The 20815-nt window shown below is 54.9% G+C and overlaps 1 protein-coding gene across 1 annotated transcript; it reads right to left on the bottom strand.

Moving 5' to 3' along the window:
* Positions 1-1411: 1411 nt before the first annotated feature.
* ERF (ETS2 repressor factor) lies at positions 1412-9010 on the bottom strand. Its single transcript, XM_086352750.1, has 4 exons — positions 8857-9010; positions 4198-4432; positions 3700-3815; positions 1412-3577 (listed from the first exon to the last, which is right to left on the bottom strand). Exons 1-4 carry the CDS (start codon positions 8876-8878, stop codon positions 2292-2294), a joined length of 1659 nt encoding a protein of 552 aa, XP_086208876.1. The 5' UTR covers positions 8879-9010; the 3' UTR covers positions 1412-2291.
* Positions 9011-20815: the final 11805 nt, after the last annotated feature.

Raw genomic sequence — 20815 nt, 5'->3', positions numbered from 1 at the left:
GAAATCTGGCTGGGCTGTGGTCTGACCTGGAGAGGGGTTCTGGAGCTGAGCGCCTTTGACTCCATGTTAGATCCGGTTTAGAGGTGCTTTGAAGGCACTAGAATCAGGTGCTGAGACTACTAGTCAGGGTCCTCCCTCCTACCTCAGTAATGACATCCCCCTCTCTCCATCACACCACCACCAACTTAGCTGCATCTATGTTGCCAGGAGACATGCCTCATCCCTACTTCCAGAAATAGCCCAGTGGCCCCCACCCCAAGGGAATGACTTACATCACCCAGGAGAGGGAGCAGTTGCCTGCAGGCCTCCACAGGAGCCTCACAGTACCCCAGCCCTGGATCTTCTTCACTGCCAACGGGCATCATGAGGGACCACCCACCCGGGGCTGGCTGGAAATGAAGATGAAATGAGAGTGGGTAGGAGTTTCCAGTTCCTTCCCCCAGAGTTGCACAGGGTGGGGTTTCATGGTGAAGCCATGCAGGCCCAGAGCCCTCAATTTTCTTAGCAGCTGTGTGGCCTTTGGAAAATTTTCCCTCTCTGGGCCTCAGGCACCTCACCTGCACTGGATGGGTTGTGCTGTCTAAAAGCACCTCCAGCTTGGATACCTCCTCCTGATTCATCTCTGATTCAAGCTCTCCAACTTGGGCTTCCGGCTTTATGACCTCTCCTATCAGATCTTAGGAACTTGAGATCCTGGTCTAGATCCAACCATCCTGACTTTAGGAGAATTGATTTGTTGAAAGAACATGTATTTCAGAGACAGACTTCATTAAAGTCCCAGCTGGGCTTAAGGCCTTAGGCAAGTCATTTAAGTGAGCTGCCAGCTCCCACCTTGGAGATAAAGAACTCCAGCTCCTAAGTACCTGGCACACAGTAGGTGAACTGCAACTTCGATTAAGCCAGTCTCTTCTTAATTTACTAGTGGAGTGCTCCCATGGGTTGATGGGAGGATCACTAAAGTGCCTTGAAAGATCTACATTGCAAGACACTGCAAGCCTGTCACCAAAGGACTCCCAGATTAACTCATAAGCACCTCTAAGAGCTGACGTGTGAGGACACCAAAGGTAGTGCAGAAGGAGCGCCAGGCCTTCACCAGAGCCTGGAGGGTTGAACAGTAATTCACAAAGAGAGGCATTGCAGACAGAACAAGGGCCATGGCCTGGCACTGAAGAGCCGAAAAGTGCTCCCAGGAAGAGTGGATCCCCACGAGAGAGGGCAGTCAGAGGGCCAGAGAATGCCCAAGACCTTCACCACCAGGCCCAGAGGTTTAGTGCCCCCCGAGGCCAGGAGTTCATTTTCCAGGACTGGACTTGACCCATTGAGATGGGGTTAGGCCCTCTGGCCATGGATCCACTCAGAGCCAAGGATGTGGCCCTGAGGTGGCTGCATGCAACACTCAATCACTGCATCCAAAGGTCCAAAGTTTTTATTGTTTTGAATACATTCTCCAGCAGCCCCCGACTTCCCTCCCCACCCACCCTCCATCCCCAATACAGAATAAGGCTTGACCACAGACCCCCACCCCAGGGGCCCCAGCTGGGAGGCAGAGGGGGCTTCCAGTTTGGTTTCAGGGCACCCCCTTCCCCACCCGCCTGCCTATGGGGCAAGTCCTAGGAGCAGCTGGGGGGTGAAGGGGTTGGACTGGCACTGGGGTGGGGACCAGGAGAGGGATAGCAGGCACTTGTAGAGATTTGTGGCCTATGGGCGGCACCCCTCACCCTCCTCCGCCCCCAACACCCCCCTCAACACGGAATTTTTGGTTCATCATAAAATGTCCCTCCCTCTGCTGCAACCCTGTGGGGCTATGAGAAACCCAGGCACTCACGGCCCCTGGAGGGGCGGGGAAGGCAGAGTTGGGGCTGAGGACAGCCGGGGACGGACAGAGAAAGCGGTACAGGAGGCAGAGAACAGGGAGGGAGACAGGCTTTACTTCCTAAACGATTGTAATAAAAAAAGTTCCTGGGCTTTGAGGCCGGAGCCTCAGTTCAAATATAAATTCCCCAGAATGGAGGTGGCCCCCTTAACTCCCCCCTCCCTCCCACCCCCACCACTTTGCCTGGAGCTTAGAAACCCACAGGGACAGGGGATGGCCCCACCCCTGGGCACCCACCCACCCTCACCATTAAAAAAAAAAAAAATTAAAAGTTTTATACAAAACATGGGGGACGGGAAAGAGGAGGAGGCGAAGCGAGACTAAAAAGCTGCCCTCGCCTCCAGGGAATTGGGGGGGGGTTAAGGCAGCAAAAGAGGCATGGGGGGTGGGGGGAATGGGGGTCCCCTGCCCACAGCCCTCAGGAATCTCGATGCTCCAGAGAGAGCTGGGCTGTAGCGTGCTGGAGGTCAGAACTCACCCGCCTTGGGGTGAGGGGCCCCCCAGCCTCCCCAGGCCCCTCCCCACGCACCTTCTTGTCCTCACCCTCATCCTCAAGGCCCCCAGCAGGGCCCCCACCCCCTTCGAGGCGACAGTCTTCACTCCAGCGGCGTTTAAAGCGCAGCTTGAGAGGCATGCACTGGGCGACCCCGGGCGCCTCGCCTGGGTCAGGCTTTGGGGGTGCAGGAGGCACACGAGGCGTCTTGAACACCTCCCCGTCTTCTTCGTCCTCGTCGCTGATGTCAGTCACCTCCACCTCCTCCGACTCGCCTTCGGAGATCGGTTCCACCTTGATCTGTGGTGGCGGCGGTGGCGGTGGCGGGGCCAGCGCCCCGGCACCCTCGGCCAGCCCGCCTGCACCACTGAGGGCCAGGCCACTGCCCTTGTCAGCGCCCGCCAGGGCCTTCTCCCCAGCAGCCCGCTGCCGGCGTCCCAGGGGGGGCGGCTGGAGCTTAAACTTGAATGGAGAGGAGGAAGAGGAGGACGAGGCCGAGGAGGGGACCGGTGGGGTCTCGGGGGCCATGGGCGGCAGCGGGCACTTGTCGGGGCGCTGGGGCTGTGGCACCACCAGCCCGGGGTAGTGCAGGAAGGCGCGGGGGCTGAGGTGGTAGTTGTAGACGCTTTGGGTGTGGGCCTGCAGGTACCGTTTCATGTCCTCGGGGCTGAAGGAGAAGTGGGAGCCTCCCCCCGAGCCGCTGGGGCCCCCGCCACCACCGGGGTACATGGGGCTCAGCGTGGGGGACGGGGTGTAGGCCAGGTGGGTCGGGGTCATGGGCAGAGCCGGGGAGAGCTGCGGGGGCAGCAGGGAGCCAGGCCCAGCTAGAGGAGACACGGGGAAAGGGCTAAGGGGCTCAGGGCCACCCCGGGGCCGGGGGTAAACACGGAAGACACCAGGGTCATGGGGCAGGCGGGCCAGCGGGGGCCCACGGAAGGCACCCAGCTCCGGGGGGCCAGGCGGTCGGGCCCGGGGGTCCTCTCCCAGGGGCTCTTCGAGCTCTGACGTGCCATCGCTACAGTCACTGACCGAGCCCCGGCCCAGGCGCCGGGCCACCACGGCCGAGAAGAGGGATGACGATGAAGAAGAGCAGGCCGGCGGTGAGCGGGGGTCCTCGGTGGGAGACAGCACCTCGGAGGGTGTCGAGGGAGGAAAGCGGAAGTGGCTGCCACCTGTCGGCACTGGCGGGGCGCTCTGGGGCACCGCACCCCCTGAAGGGAGAGGGAAGACGTGATGTCAAGCCCCCCGCCCCCACCACCACTCCGCCTCGCCTGGACATTCAGGTAGACCCTGCTCTCCCTCTGAGGCCGTACCCACCAGCCCTGGTACTCACCAGCCAAGCCCACATCGATGAAAGGGTAATTAACCAGCACCAGTTTGTTGAAGTTGAACTTGTAGGTGAACCGTTTCCCCTTGGTCTTGTGCAGAATGCGTTTGTTGTAGTAATAGCTGGGGGTGCACAAACACCTTTCACCAGAGGGTCAGTCACAGGGGACCCGAATCTAGAACCCAAACCTTGACCCATATTAGTGCTGCTCGCAAAGAGTGACTGAGAAACGTGGGCCACACGAGAGGAATCAAGGTCCAGAGGGTGGGGGACCAGTTCTCCCCTTAGTTCTGGGGCCAGACTACAGGCCACATCCATGACCACGTTCTCGCCTCAGTGTGACACGTGGGCTCAGAGGGGTGAGAACTTGGCCTGAGGTCACACAGCCATCATGTGGCACAGCCAGAAGTCAAACCCAATGTCTACCCCCACGGGCCAGGGGGCTCCCAACCGGTGTGTGTGGGGGGCTGTCCAAGTCTGCCCCGGGGCCTCTGCCCTCCTCACCGCAGAGCCCGGCTCAGCTTGTCATAGTTCATCTGGGGCTTGCACTTGCGGACTCCCCAGAGCCGAGCCACCTCGTCGGGGTCCTTGATGACGAACTCCCCGTAGTCCCCCTGCCAGGCGATGACACCCTGGTATTCCTCTTTCCGCAGCAGCTCCAGGATAAAGTGCCACAGCTGGATCTGCCTGGAGCCGGGGGACGACTCCGGCTTGTAGGCCCAATCCGGGAAGGCAAAGCCTGGAGACGGGACGCAGGGGAGCTGCCCTGGGTCAGGGCGCCAAGTCCAGGGCCCTGGGGCCCATCCCAGGGTCCACCTCCTGGCCCCGCCCTTACCATGGGGAAACCCGTCTCCCCTCTGCCAAGCCAAGACCTGTTAGAGGGAGACAGTGTGTCTGTGTGTGTGAGGGGGGCTAGACAGGAGCTGGGGGGAGGGGAAGCCGGAGCCTGCTCCAGCGACACCGGGAGAAACAGGAAACCGACGGCGGCGGGTCCCGGGGCCAGTGCCAGGGGGCCAGGCACCAAGCCAGGCCGGCGGGCAGGGCTGCCAGTGGGGGAGGGGCAGGAAGGGGCACACGTGGCCAGACGGGTTGGGGCTAGCCACCCCCAGCCCACCCTCACTCCCATTCAGGGTTAGTCATTACCACGCCCCTACCCCCCCAACCTCCTCTGTTCCCCTCCTAGGAACATACACTGTCTCCCTCCCAAGACCTACCGGAGCCCTTACTCCCACCCTAGGCCCCCAAGAGAAGGTTTTTTTTTTTTTTTCTTAAAAGGACCAGGAGGGGTGGGGTGGCTGGTTGACGATGAGGTCAGCGCTTGCACACACAGAGGCTTCTGTCTTCCCTGGAGAGTGAAACCCAGACTGTCTGAGAGAGCGCCCCCCCCCATCAAGCCAGGGACCCTCTGTGCTACACTGCCCTACCCAGACCCGGGCACATGGACCCAACCTGGCTGGAGGGCCTCAACACTGAACAGGCATCGCTCGCTGCAACCCGTTCCCCCTTCTGCCTTCTCATCTTCAGCTTCTTCCCTGCCCACCTACCTACCCGCCCCCAGCATTAACCTTGGGTAGAGGTTGGTGGTGGGCTGGTTGGTCCCTAGAGGGGGTGGGCAGCCTGAGGAGGGGAGTTGGGGGGGCTGCGGTTGTTGTCATTTCCCAAACCCCCGGGTAATCAGGGACCATCAATAATTCAGCACAAGGCAGCCGGTAATGGAGGGGTGGGAGGAGGGAAAAGGGAGGAAGAGAAGAAGGGGGGGGAGGCAGGACAGGAGCCCTGGTGCCACTAGAGGGAGAAGGCCAAGGTGGACAGTTAAGGATGGGCGGGTCCCAAGTCCCAGTCAGGCTGCAAGGGTCAGCCTTCTTCCCATGGCCCTGGCTCAAGCTGAAGCAGGTACCAACCCAACCTGAGGCAACATGGAACCTCCCTGAAAGCCCCAAGTCTGGAATCCAACAGGGAGCCTTCCCCATGGGGATGCCGGGGATCAGCAGCTCCTGGTCCCAAAGGGACCACTCCCTCTAAATCAGAGCTGACTCTAATCCCTGACCCCTGGCCTTGGGCAGACTGGGATGGCCAGCATTCCCCACCTGGTCCCTGCCCCATTCAGAAATCCCAGCTTCAGTCAGTCCCTCAGGGCTCCAGGGATATGACCATATGACCTCAGCTGGTCACAGACCCAGGGTCCTGTACCAGCAGTTCCTGCTCCATTCACAAGTGACAGCCCCTGACAACACCTTCCACGGACCCCAACATCCACAGCCCCATCCCTCTCTTGGGAATCCAGGTGTTCACCCTTTGATCCTCACCCTGCTAGAAAACCAGGTCCAACAGTCTTGTTCAGGGCCCGGAGGCTCTTGGGAACGCAAGAGACCGCCCGCTTCATGTACCCGCCAACCTTCTCCAAAAAACTCCTGTCTCCCTTCATGGCACCAAGCTTCAAGACCCCGCCCCCACCAACAAGCCCCAATTTGGCTCTTGGACTCGGGGTGGGGGCCGAAGCCCCTGAGACATCAGTCTAGGGTTGGGAGGGTGTACTGATTTTCACCCTCCCCCCAAAATTAAAGCCACCCTTCCCAGCCCACCCGCCCCAGCCTCCTTGTCCCGGTAACCAGGCAACGTGTGTGCAGCGACAGTCCTGGGAGCGGGGGAGCAGGAGGCTAAAAATAAACTTTGCAGAAGAGAAGGAGTGAGAGAGACTACATGCAACACAAAGGGAACTCAGAATGGAGGTGGGGGGCTCTGGAAAGGCCTCAAGCTGCATTTCGGGGGCTGACCCAGGCCCCCTTAGTTAAGCCCCCTCCCTGAACAACCTTGCTCCGGGGCCAGGACCCTGGCTCCCACTCATGGCAGGGACCCTCCCCATTCCCAGGCCAACCCCAAAGCCAGCTTTCCTCATCGGACACAGCATACATGAGGGCCTGTTCCCAGCTTTGGGGGGAGAAGGAAGATGGGGGGTGACGTCAGGGTGTCTCAATGGGGCTCTGTTCCCCAGGCTTTGGAGCCAGGAGCCAGGCACGGGCAAGGGGAGCATGTGTGAGTGTGTGTTGTGTATGAGTCCACGTGCTTAAAACAGGGAACCACCCGGCCTACACCAAGAAAGCCTGGGGATGCTGGACCTCTGGAGCACGGGGGGGGGGGGGGGCGCGGGGGGACAGTGAGGCAGAGACAGAGCAGCTGACAGAGAGAAGAACTGAGGACATTGCCAGACAGGGTGGAGAAGAGGCAGCAGACAGGAAGGGCTGGGATGGCGGGGTCCCAGAAGACACACCTGGATCCCACACAGGCGGGGTAGGGAATCTCCCAGACAGACTATGGAAACCTGGGGCGGAGGGGGGGGTGCAGAATTCTCGGGCACCCCTCAAATTCACCTTAACTGCCCAAACTTATTTCAAAAGGACTATGGGGGTCGGAAGGGAGGGGCAGTGGTAGAGGAAGAACACGCCGGCCTCCTGGGGGGCCCCACCACCTCCCCCACTCCAGGCAGCCCTCGGTGGCGCCAGGGCCGGGAAGAAAACAGGAAGTGGGAAACAGCCGCGGCAGAGGAGAGTGGGGCCGGGATAGAGGATCGGATGGAGGGGCGCGCAGCGGCCAGCCAGGAGGCAGATGGACCCATGGACCCATGGACCCATCGGGAGGCCAGAAAAGGCTCCCGCCCCTTCCCCCAGCCAGAGAACCCACACACGGCGCGGCCCCAAGACTGGGATGGGGGAGCGGCCCAGCCGGTCCCACCAGGAGAAGGCCCATAGCAGGGAGCGAAGACGAGGCGGGGTTGTCTGGGTCCCTCGGCCCCCTCCTCCGGCGAGGGGAGTCTCCGGCTGCCCCCGAGGCCCAGCGGCCCTGGAGCCTTTAGGAGCCAGAGAGTATGTGGGACGCACGTGACTGACCCTACAGCACTCCGAGCCCCTGCCCACACCCAGCCCCCTCCTCGGCCCCCAATCCCCAGGCGACGGAGCCCGGCTCGGAGCCCTTTAAGAGCCGCCCCCACCCGCCCAGCGAGAGGGGGCGGGGTGGGTGGGCCGGTCGGGGCACACACCCGCACACAGGAGCCGTAGCCGCGGCCGCCGCCGGGGGAAGGAAACAAGTTTGAACAGCGGCGCCCGGCCCCCTTCCCCCTCCCCCGTCCCCGCCCCGGGCCGGATTCCGACGGGGTAGACGGGCAGGGGGCGGCTGGGACCCCTCCCCCAGCGCGCCCGGGCGCAAAGTCCAGCCTGTGAGAGCCCGGGGGCGGCGGGGGAGGGGAAGGGGGAAAGTCCGAGTGGGAGGGGGGGTTAATCCTGCTGCCCCCCGCCCGCCGACCGAGGGGGGGGAGGGGAACCTTGGTCCCTTAAGGAGGAGCAAGTTGGCGGGGAAGAGGGGGGCGGAGGGAAGAGACGGCCGGTTGAAAGAGAAGAGCTGGATGAGGGAGGGGGAACGAGGGGGGGAGCCTCCGCGTCTCCCCCACCTTCCCCACCCTCCTCAACCCCAGGTCCCCGGCGGCGAGGGAGGAGGGTTCCCAGGTCTCTCCGGAGCGACCTTAAAGCCGCGCGTTCTAAGGTCGGAAACAAAAAGTTCCTTTTTCGAACGTTCGGGCTGCGCTTTGGAACTTTGCGACTCGGCGCGGGCGGGGGAGCGAGGAGCCGGCGGAGACGGGCGGGGGAGGGGCGGCGCAGCCCGGACCCCGACTCCCGGGCTCCCCACTCACGCCCTCCTCCTAGAGGCCATCCCGTATCCCCCTCTAAGCCGGTGCGGGGCACGCATCGCGGTGAAGGTCACGGGCCGGACCGTGCAGCGCGGAACCGGGAATAGCGGGCCCTGTGGACAGCGCCCCCCCCACACACACCCCGCACACGTCCCGGCCCCCAGAGTGCAACGTGACAGAGCGGCTGGGAGGAACCCAGCCACCCCCGTGATCCCGGGTGTCAGGGAGAGCCCAGGTTTTGGGGTCCAGGCAAGGAAAGAACCAAGACTCGCAGCACCCAACCACTGCGCCCAGAACCAGGAATTGGGGGCTCGGTGCACACCCCCGCTCGCACCACAAGAAGCAACAGGTCTCGAGTGCTTGGGGGGTCCCCCGCAACTGGGGAACACTCGGGCTCCCCCAGAACCCTTCAGCCCCCCCAAAGTTTCTCCGCCTGGTTTCCCGGGGCAACAAGTCTCCCCCACACGTGCTGCCCCCGCCCCCACCTGTGTCCGCCGGGGTCTTCATGCTGGGGGGCCCGGGGCGAGGCGCCCCGACTCCGGGCCGCAGCTCCCGGCGCCCGCGCTGCCCCGTCCCGTCCCGAGCACGTCGGGCCGCCCTCGCCGATTCACCCGGCCTCGCCTCTCAGAGCCTCTCCCCTCCCCGCCGCCGCCTCCCGGGTTAATATCGCACTCCGGGGCCGGGACGCCCACGCCCCCCGGCCGGCGACGTCACCGCCGCGTCGCCATGGAGACACTGTGCCCGCCCCCTCCCCGCGCACTCACACAGACACACACAGGCACACATACATACACACACGCGCGCGCGCGCGCACACACACACACACACACACACACACACACACACACACACACACACTCGCCGGCGCGCTGCCACTGAGGACCGGCCGGCACTAGGCTTAAAGGGGCCGCGCGACGGGGGAGGAGAGAAGGAGGGGCTGGGATAGGATGGGGTCCTGGGGGTCATGACCTTTCTCTGAGGCTTCAAGTCTGAAGATAACTTTAAGTCCTCAGGATCCGCGACTTGCCGCCCCTCCTCCTCCTCTCCTGCCCACTGCGGGGTCCACATTTTCTTTGGAAGCCTGTAAGAGGGTTTGAGGGATACCTTATGATGAGTGTCAGAAACTTCTGTGAGGAGTATGGACCTTTTCGGAAGAGGCAGAACTTTCTCTGCAGGAGCGGGGGGCGCGGGGTGGGGGTCGGGTCGGAGGATGATCCAGACCACAACATTTCCCAGGCTGGCCTTACCATGCGCCGCCCCCCCCCCCAACCCTGAGCCTGACTAGGGGCAGCTGTCCAGGGGTGGGGTGGAATGGGTGGGAAGCATTTCCCTGCGTCGGAAATGGGGAGGCGGCTGCCTCCTCCGCTCCTCCAGGGATAGGGTCTTGGCCTTCCAGATAGCCCCAGTCCCATCTGGGGAGGAAGTGACCAGAGAGAAAGCACGCAAGAGCCGCCCCCCCATCCGCAGACTGCAGCTGTCTTGGGAACACGGCTGGCGCCGGAGGTACCCCCACTTCCACCTCCAGGGCAGGGGGGTTCCGGGGGTGGAGCCAGGATGCGAGGGGGTGACCAAAGTCTGAACAAATGTGCTCCCAAGGGACACTAGGGGGTCGCCAGGAGAGAGGAAGACAGGGCTTAAGGATGAAGGCCAGTGCGTAGGGATGTGTTAAGTCTCTTTCTGCAGCTGGGAGGAATGGATGGAGCCTGAGGCTTTGGGAAACAGGAAATCAGCAATGATCAGATGGCCAACAGTAGAGGGCAAATAGCAGTTATATTCACAGGCTGATCCTGGAAACAGTCTCAGAAAAGACTCTGAGGTACCGAAGGAGAGGAAAGGGGGTGGGGAGGAGATGCTCAGAGAGAATGAAACCAAGAAGATAGGGAGAAGTGAACGGGCCACAGAGAGGAAAGGCCTGAAGGGTTAGGCTCTGGGTGCCTAGGGCTTCAAGCCCACCCTCCTTTGGTGTGTTCCTAGAGGCCTTAGGGCAGTCCCTAAGCAGTCCTCAGAAGAATTCTCGGGCCTCTTCCTCGGGAAGACCAGGGCCTCCCAGGAAGCAGCTCCCCCTTGGGGAATTATGTAACCTTGCCTACGGACAGTGCAGCTCCCCCACGGATATTGTAACCCTCTGGGAGCAGTGTGGTCCAGCAATAATAACCATCATCACTGTTATCATAACAGCTCCCGAACTGCTAGCGCTCACTATGTGCCCGGCGCTGGGCCAAGCGTTGTCGGGACAGCTTCTTACTGAAGCCTCACAAACCCCAAAGAAGGGAATTCCTATTGTTAGCCCCATTTACAGATTAATAAAGCAAGGCTCAGAAACTGTCAGAGCCGGGATTCAAATCCAATCTATCCAATTCAAAACCACCACCCTTAACCAGTATAGTTTATTATGTCTTTTACTGCCCCACCCTTCAGAAAAAGATGATGCCAAGTTTAAAAGATAATAGATCCATACTACAGCCTCAAAGACCTCTCTACTCCCATCAGAAGATGGAGATCAGGGTGGCAACCCAAACTGCTATTTCCTGTATGTGAGTGAGATTGTATAGAACAAATGAATCGATCTTTTTAAGCCTCAGCTTCATCATCTGTAAAATGGGGATATTAATGATTAGGTTGTTATGAGAAATCAGAGATTTGAGATAAGTAGGCAATAAATACTGGTGATTATTAGCAGAAGTGAGCGGCATAACCTATGGACAATATAAGCCTAGAGATTCCAACTGTAGGCAGCAAACACACAAGTATGGACAGTGAAATCGCCTGTTAATGGCAGAATTCTACCCTGACTCAGCTGGATAATTCAATCCCACAGTTTCTGTGAAACAGTCATGGATTGGTGGGCGTGCCTCAGGGGAGACTTTCAACCATCCACAGAGAATGGGAACCGCTGGTGAAAATGACATGTCCACAGATATTATAACATGACTGCATCATGGAAGTGTGGACTGTGTTGGACAGTTCAGTTGCCTTGTGAACACTGGAAACCACCCCAGGAACGGTGAACCCCACAATTACTGTGTGAAACACCCAGAGGTTGTGAACTTGTGATGAGAACTCTCACCGCTGGTCAATCCTTGAAGACATACTATGCAACCAAGACCATGTGAACTCCAGTGGGCAAGGATCCAACCCCCCCCACACACTCTCCTCAGAAAGCCTTCACAAATGCCCCTGAGGCTAGTAAAAAGCCCAGCCTCTCCCAGACCTCAGTGGTGCCTGGGATGAACAGTGTAACACTCCGTGGAGAAAACACCTCTGTCTGGACAGTGAGGAGACCCCCCCCACTCCCATGGCCCTAGTAGTTCTTGTTCCAGTTTACTGTCCTGACACAGATAAAACAGTTATCCTATCGTTGTCAGGCAAAGGCATGGACAGAACCTACAAAACCTACCCCTACAGAAGTCACAACTCTTCACAGAGTCACGCCTAGAAAGGAGACTGTGTGGACGATAAAAATCATAATCATCGCCTGCCCATCTCCCCTATGAACAGTGACGAACCACTACTGCTCTACGAGCATTGCCGTTCCCTGAGAAATAGCGGGACCCACCCACACTGTTCAGAGCAGCAGTCCCCAACCCTTTTGGCATCAGGGATGGGTTTCATGGAAGACAGTTTTTTCCACGGATGGGGGAGAGGAGGGTGGTTTCTGAATGATTAAAGTGCATTACATTTATTGGGCACTTTTTTCTGTGATTATTACATCAGCTCCTAGATCATCAGGCGTTAGATCCCAGAGGTAGGAGACCCCTGATTTAGAGACTGAAGCCACCTAAACTGTGTAACCATTGCCAAACAGAAAATGTAACTCCATTAGATTATCACCCTTGCTGGTCTCTCTGATTTGAAATGCTGAAGGATTCGAGGACTCAGTCCTAGGTCCTCTTCTCTTCTCCATCTACACACATTCCTTTGACAATCTCCACCAGGCCCATGGTTTTATATACCATATACTATGCTGATTACACCCATATTTCTGTCTCCATCTCAGGACTCTACCCCAAACTCCAATCTCACACATTGAACCACCTCACCGGTATCTCCATTTAGATTTCTCAAGTTTTCCAAGTAAAAAAGGTCTCTTAGAGCTCCCCCAAAGTGACCTCACCCCCAATCTTCCCCATCTCTGGAAATTGCAGCACCATTTTCCTGGTTGCACAGGTAGAATACCTCGGAGTCATCCTTGACTCCTTTCTCTTCTCTGACATCCAGTTTGAAGGGAACTCCTCCCATTAGGTCTTCCTTCAGCTTTTTCAGACTCAGTCACCCTCCCCACACACACATCCCCCACCACCACCCTGGTCTGATGACTCCTCACTGGACTCCTTGCTGCCTTGTCCCCATAGTCTGTGCTCCGCTGGCAGGTAGAAGTGCTCCAGTCAACCAAATGACATCCCTTCTCTGCCCCCAAACCCTCCATCAGCCCCTCCACTCCCTGGGAGGCTTCAACTCCTTGCCTGCAATGCCCTTTTTCCCTCCTGACCTCACTTCCCACCTTTCCCACTTCATTTTTCCTCCAAGTGCATTCCAGCCTCTTTGCTATTTCTTGAATTTGCCAGGCGTATTCCTCCCTCAGGGCTTTTGCCCATGCTATTCTATCTGCCTTGAAGGCTTTTCCACCAGAAGTCTGCATAGCTCTGTCCCTCATTCCCTTTAGGTTTCTGCGCCAAAACCACCTTCTCTAGAGTTCCCTGGTGGTCCAGTGTTTAGGACTCTGAGCTTTCACTGCTGAGGGTGAGTCAGGGAACTAAGATCCTGCAAGTCACGCAGCATGGCCAAAAATTTTAAAATAAAACAAAATATTAAAAAACAAACACCATCTTCCCAGTACTATGCCTGACCACTATGTAGATATAGATATATAACTATCTGTGTGTGTGCACTCAGTTGTGTCCGATTCTGTGACCCCATGGATTGTGGCCCACGAAGTTCCTCTGTCCATGGGATTTTTCCAGGCAAAAGTTGCCTGGAAACTGAAGTGTGTTGCCACTTCCTACTCCAGAGGATCTTCCTGACCCAGGGATTGAATCTGCGCCTCTGGCATCTTCTGTACTAGTGGACAGATTCTTTACCACTAGCGCCACCTGGGAAACCCAGATATATACCTATATGTATGTCTATATACTTTGGCCACACTGTGTGGCATGCAAGATCTCAGTTCTCCCACAAGGGATTGAACCCACTCCCCCTGCAGTGGAAGCATGGATTCTCAACCACTAGACTGCCAGGGAAGTCCCTGACCACTATTATATTGGAGGCCCCTTCCTAGACCCCATGGGTTCCTTTTATTTTTTTGCTGTGCCATCCAGCATGTGAGATCTTATTTCCCCCACCAGGGATCAACGCCCACCCCCCTGCATGGGAAGCATGAAGTCTTAAGCCAGTGCCTAGACCAGGGTCTGTCATAGAGCTGTTGTCCAGTCGCCAAGTCATGTCCACCTCTTTTTGACCTCATAGACTATAGCAGGTCAGGCTCCTCTGTCATCTACTGTGTCCTGGAGTTTGCTTAAATTCATGTCCATTGAGTTGGTGATGCTGTCTAACCATCTCATCCTCTGTCGTCCCCTTCTCCTCCTGCCTTCAGTTTTTCCCAGCATCAGGGTCTTTTCCAATCAGTCAGCTCTTCGCATCACCTGGCCAAAGCGTTAGCTCTCCAGCTTCAGCATCAGTCCTTCCAATGAATATTCAGAATTGATTTCCTTTAGAATGGACTGGTTGGATCTCCTTGCAGTCCAAGGGACTCTCAAGAGTCTCCTCCAACACCACAATTCAAAAGCATCAAATCTTCGGCGCTCAGCCTTCTTTATGATCCAACTCTCACATGTATACATGACTATTGGAAAAATCATAGCTTTAACTGTACAGACCTTTGTCGGCAAAGTGATGTCTCTGCTTTTTAATACACTGTCTTGGCTTGTCATAGCTTTCCTTCCGAGGAGTAAGCGTCTGTTAATTTCATGGCTGTGGTCACCGTTAAAGAGTAGGCTGTAGCCATAGATAGCGTAGGCTGTAGTCATAGAGTAGGCTGGTAATATGTACTTGCTGAAGTGAACTGAGTCTGAAAACAGCTGGGATAAGGTGACAGTCAGAACCCATACAGAGTGTCTGTGACGGATGTAAAGCCCATATACAGTATGATTGCATGGACAGTGTAAAGCCCCGATAAACATTGTAATGCTCAAAAACAGTATGAACTCCAGTTTAAACAGCATGGCCCTTTTTAGCCTTGTCCAGATATGCTCACCTTCATAAAGTGATCCGAGCTCCATTCAAACTTTGTAAACCGGGTGGACCCATATAGCAGGGCAACCCACGTAAATGGTATAAACCCCACGGAGGTAGTATAACCCTCATAAACGGTATGAGCCCCATACAGATGGTGAGAAAACAAACAAATAACAAATAAATACGGATGGTGTTCTCCGTACAAATGACTTGTTCCCTCTTCAGTGTGTGCTGCCACAGAGGCAGCATCACCTGCTTAACATGGTGTGAATGCCTCTAGCGGTAGGGTCAGTTCCCACCCCAGGGTAAACTTCACATGTATGGTGCAGGTAAGCATGTAAACAGGGTCACCTCAAGCAGCAGCGGGAGTCTTCATGTGAACAGCGTGGCCCCATAGTATGGCCTCAGGCAGGGTAACCTACCACGTGTCCCCATGTGGACACTGCCACGGATTAGGCGGACCACTCTGTGGACAGTGTAGCCTCAACCCTGGTGGCTCAGCTGGTAAAGAATGTGCCTGCAGTGCAGGAGACGCTGGTTCCATCCCTGGGTTGGGAAGATCCCCTGGAGAAGGGAATGGCTGCCCATTCCAGTATTCTTGCCTGGAAAATCCCAAGGACAGAGGAGCCCGGTGGGGAGCCCATGGGGTGGCAAAGAGTCAGACGTGACTGAGTGACTAACACGCAACCAACAGGTGCAGTAAACACCAATATCACTGTCAGGTTTTTAGAACATATTTATGTATCTGGCTCTGCGGGGTCTTAGTTGTAGCCTGTGGAATCTTTGATCTTCGTTGAGGTATGTGAGATCTTTAGTTGCAGCATACAGGATCTAGTTCCCCGGCCAGGGACTGAATATGGTCCCCTGCACTGGGAGCACCAAAATCTTAGCCACTGAACCACCAGGGAAGTCCTGTCACTGTCAGTCTCACCAAGTCATGGATAATGTAACCCTCTCCCACAGACAGGTGGAAACTGCCTATTCCATTCAAACCCTCTGGGCTCAAATAGAGGTGGCCGAATACATCTGACAAATAAGATACAAGACATATGGATAGACTGGGGCTTCCACAAAAGCTGTTAAAAGACTCAGTGTCAACCCCCTACATCCCATGTCCCTGCTTGGAACTTGGAGCCAACGGCAAGAGCTTCAGCAGCCACTGAGGTAGAAGAACTAAGTGTGACTGAAAAGACAGCCTAAGGTGATTCAATCTCTTTAGAGGACAGAGAAAAACACCTCTCTGTTTTGTTTAAGCCACTGTTGTTTGGATTTCTATTGCTTGTGTCTGGACTTAAATCTAACTGATAATAGTTCTTTTAAAAAATTCAATAAAGTTGAAAGACTATTAACATTTTAAAATCCCTCTGGGCTTCTGTAATTTTCATGTGTGTGCGCATGAAATGAGCTCAGTTGCTCAGTCGTTTCTGATTCTTTGTGACCCCGATGGACTACAGCCGCCAGGTTTCTCTGTCCATGGGGTTCTCCAGGCAAGGATATTGGAGTTGCCATTTCCTCTTCCAGGGGATCTTCCCAACGTAGGGATCGAACCCATGCTCTTGCATCTCCTGCATTGGCAGGTGGATTCTTTATACCTGCACCCCCTTGGAAGCCCGTGTAATTTTCATACAACTTCACATATCCTCCCAAGCCTGAAAGCCTTAACTCTCCAATGAAATTTACCCAACTCTCCTTCAACACAAGGTGTTATGACTTGTGTTAACAGTATGACTCCCTAAGGTGTGGTGTAACCCATCACCGAGAATAGGCCTCAAATAAAGGCCAAGAAATGATGAATTCTTTTTAAAAATTTATTTGGCTGCACCAGTCTTAGCTGCAGCACGTGGGATCTTTTTTTAGTTGTAGCACATGAAATGTTTAGGGACAGGATGCACATGTGGGATCTAGTATCCAGATCAGGGATTGAACCGTGGGCCCCCTGCATTGGAAGCATGGAGTCTTAGGCACAGAACCACCAGGTAAGTCCCCAGTGAATTCCTGAAAAGCAGGGATTCCCAGAGTCTAGTGTAGCACAGAGCACATAAAAATCACTGCTCCCATTTACTGAGCACTTATTATACGCAAGGCCCTAGACTCACCATCTTGTTTCATCCTCAGCTCAACTTAATGAGATAGATACTTGAATGATTCCCATTTTTCAGATTAGGAGAGTGAGACTTGAGAGAGGTTCCAGGCCCAAGGCTACACAGCTAAAAATCGTTACAAAGGGACCTCAAGCACTAGACCGTAATGCCTCCTGATGGACTGATAAATGCCCCACAGATACGCTGCACCCTGGAATTCTTTCAGAAAGCACTACCACAGCACCACAACACGCACAAACTATGGACAAGGTCACCAGTAAGGCTGTGAGAACATAAACTCTTCAGGTGGTGATAAGTTCCTTCTGAATAAGAATAATCACCACAGGAGTTAATATGTTTAAAATTAATTTTATTTGGTTGGGCTGGGTCTTCATTGCTGGGCACAGGCTTTCTCCGGTTGCTGTGAGCAGGAGCTACTCTTCCATGTGAAGTACAGGCTTCTCACTGCGGTGGCTTCTCCTGTGGCGGTGGAGCACAGGTCCTAAGCCCGCGGGCTTCAGGAGATGCAGCACATGGCTCAATAGCTGTGGCACTCCACAGCCTGCGCAATCTCCCAACATATGAAATCTTCCTGGACCAGGGACTGATTCTACGTCCCCTGCATTGGCAGGTGGATCCTTACCCACTGCACCACCAGGGAAGTCCAATACTTGACATTTCTGAGGATTTACCCTCAAAAGACATGAGGAGACAAAAAAATACTTTGCACATCCTTTTTTTAAAAAAAATATTTATTTATTTGGCTATATCAGGTTTTAATTTCAGCTTTGCACATCTTAATTCTTTACATTTCCGTAGCAACCTTATCGGAGAAGGCAATGGCACCCTACTCCAGTGCCCTCGCCTGGAAAATCCCATGGATGGAGGAGCCTGGTAGGCTGCAGTCCATGGGGTTTCGAAGAGTTGGACACGACTGAGCGACTTCACTTTCACTTTCCACTTTCCTGCATTGGAGAAGGAAATGGCAACCCACTCCAGTGTTCTTGCCTGGAGAATCCCAGGGACGGGGGAGCCTGGTGGGCTGCCGTCTATGGGGTTGCACAGAGTCAGACATGACTGAAGCAACTTAGCAGCAGCAGCAGCAGCAGCAGCAACCTTATGCCATAGGATTGGGAAAAAATTATCCCATAACAGATGTAGACACTGAGGAACAAGGGATTCATGACTTGCCCATACAGCTGAGAAGAAGCCCAGCTCGGTTCCACCCTGAGCAACCTGGCTAAGCCTGATATCCCACTTCCTATAGCACCACTTCCCCCAACTCCACAGGACAGTGGAATTTTGATGAACTGTGTAACTAAGTTAACTACATTTTATGTAATTCTTCCAGGGACATGTGAAATAGGCCTTGGACTGTGTGAACTGTCACAGACGGGTCTCCTCTATGCATGGTGTAACCAGAATAAGCAGTGGAGGTTCCTCTGTGGACATTAAACACATACCACACTCAGAGACAATCTTGAACAGCCAGTTGATGTTGTTACGCAGTCGCTGAGTCCTGTCCAACTCTTTGTGACCCCATGGGCTGTAGCCCACTAAGCTCCTCCGTCCATGGAATTTTCCCAGCAAGAATACTGGAGTGGATTGTCATTTCCTTCCTTCTTTCCAGGGGATCTTCCTGACCCAGGGATGGAATGTTTGTCTCCTGCAAGTGGGTTGGTTCTTCACCACCGAGCCAGCTGGGAAGCCTGGGCAGGAGAGAACCCCTGTCACTGTAGCATTGTGCTCCCTAGGCAGGGTGAATTTCTTTGTGGAGACTGCAGATCTCATTGAGTCTAATTCTCCCTCATGCCTGATGCAGACTGATTGTGGAGCATGAAACGCCATCCCAGTCAATGGAAATCCTCCCGTCCTCAACACCACGTAAGCTCCCACGGGCTATGTGAACTTCGGCCCAATACGCACCTCCCCATGGACAGTATACTTAATCTCTTTCATATCTGTGACAAAGTTAACAAAGACAGTGAACATCACTAAGCATGGGGAACTTTCTGTGGCTGCTGTGAACCCCTGTGGGACAGCATGAACGATTTTCCAAGGGTCTACCTAAATGGGCTGTGGGAACTCTCTGATGAATGTAAGTTTGTTCAGACCCACCCATACTCAGAGATGCAGATGACACCACCCTTATGGCAGAAAGTGAAGAAGAACTAAAGAGCCTCTTAATGAAAGTGAAAGAGGAGAGTGAAAAAGTTGGCTTAAAGCTCAACATTCAGAAAACTAACATCATGGCATCCGGTCCCATCATTTCATGGCAAATAGATGGGGAAACAGTGGAAACAGTGGCTGACTTTATTTTTCTGGGCTCCAAAATCACTGCAGATGGTGATTGCAGCCATGAAATTAAAAGATGCTTACTCCTTGGAAGGAGAGTTATGACCAACCTAGACAGCATATTAAAAAGCAGAGACATTACTTTGTCAACAAAGGTCCATCTACTCAAGGCTATCGCTTTTCCAGTGGTCATGTATGGATGTGAGAGTTGGACTATAAAGAAAGTTGAGTGCCGAAGAATTGATGCTTTTGAACTGTGGTGTTGGAGAAGACTCTTGAGAGCCCCTTGGACTGCAAGGAGATCCAACCAGTCCATCCTAAAGGAGACCAGTCCTGGCTGTTCATTGGAAGGACTAATGTTGAAGCTGAAACTCCAATACTTTGGCCACCTGATGTGAAGAGTTGACTCATTTGAAAAGACCCTGATGCTGGGAAAGATTTGAGGGCAGGAGGAGAAGGGGACAACAGAGGATGAGATGGTTGAATGCCATCACCAACTCAATGGACATGGGTTTGGGTGGACTCCGGGAGTTGGTGATGGACAGGGAAGCCTGGCATGCTGCGGTTCATGGAGTTGCAAAGAGTTGGACATGACTGAGCGACTGAACTGAACTAATGTCTACCCTATGGGTACAGTATAAACAGCTCTGTAAAACTTTCCTCAACTCAGGGACTCAATATGGGACTACTCAGTATGGGCCCACTCAATATGGAAGTGCAAACTCTCTTTTGGAATGATATTAAAATAGCAGTAATAATATGACGGTATAAGGTAGTATAAGTCATAACATAATATAGTGTGCTCAGTTGCTAAGCTGCCTCCGACCCTTTGCAGCTCCATGGACTGTAGCCCGCCAGGCTCCTCTGTTCATGGGATGTTCCAAGAATACCGGAGTGGGTTGCCATTCCCTTCTCCAGGGCATCTTCCTGACCCAGGGACTGAACTCACATCTCCTGCATTGGCAGGCGGATTCTTTACCACTGAGCCACATGGGAAACCCTGTAATGTAATAGCATAAGAAATAGTGTAAGCTTCTTTCCCAGTGTGAACTTCTTGCAGACAGTGAAATTTGCGCCACTCTTAAGGCAAATCTGTGGACAGTTGATAATGTGAATGTCATGGATAATGTCAATCTCCTTCATATTCAGTGAATCCCATTGGACAACTGATATTTCCTTATAGCTCAAAGTGAACTGGCCACGTCACAATATACTCTCTCACTTGTAGTGTGAATGTTACAGGCATACGGCCCTGCAATAGTCTGGGTGCATTTTCTTCACACCTGCTGGGAACCCCGCATCTGGGCAGCAGGAATCTACTACCAACAGGGCATATCCCTCTCCTCCCAACCCCAGTGTGATCCGCCCCCCACCAGGTGTGAACACCTACAAAGTGTAAGCTCTTCACGGAATGCAGTGTGATGCTCCATGAAGTGCTGTATTTCCCCATCTCAAGCCTTCCTCTCACCCTACGCCCAGGGGGGCTATCAGAAAACTGAGCCGCCCTAAATGTCAAAGTCTTGGGGAAGGTGGCCTGTCCCCAGGGTCACCAAGCCCCAGGCCACGCGCGGAGACTACTCCGCAGCGCGCGCCACCACACAAGTGATAGTTCTCTACCCTCCCGATGGCAACAGGGCTTTCCGCGGGGCCGCGCCAGACTTTCTGAGACTGTTGATTGGTTGTAGTCGCGGCCACCCGGCGGCCAATCAAACGGGGGAAAGGTGACATCACTTATTCTCCTTCCCTCCCCCCCGCAAACTTCCCTACTCCCAGCTACCAGCAGCAACAACCACGTGGGGGAGGGGTAAGAGAGTAGAACCCGGTGAGGTCATTGCAC

Source organism: Bos grunniens, chromosome 18 (genome assembly GCF_055505025.1).
Source record: "Bos grunniens cultivar Pamir isolate PY7600 chromosome 18, Bosgru_T2T1.0, whole genome shotgun sequence".
Taxonomy (NCBI): Eukaryota; Metazoa; Chordata; class Mammalia; order Artiodactyla; family Bovidae; genus Bos; species Bos grunniens.
The sequence above is the reverse complement of the archived record's forward strand: the minus strand, read 5'-3'. Positions and strand labels throughout refer to the sequence as shown.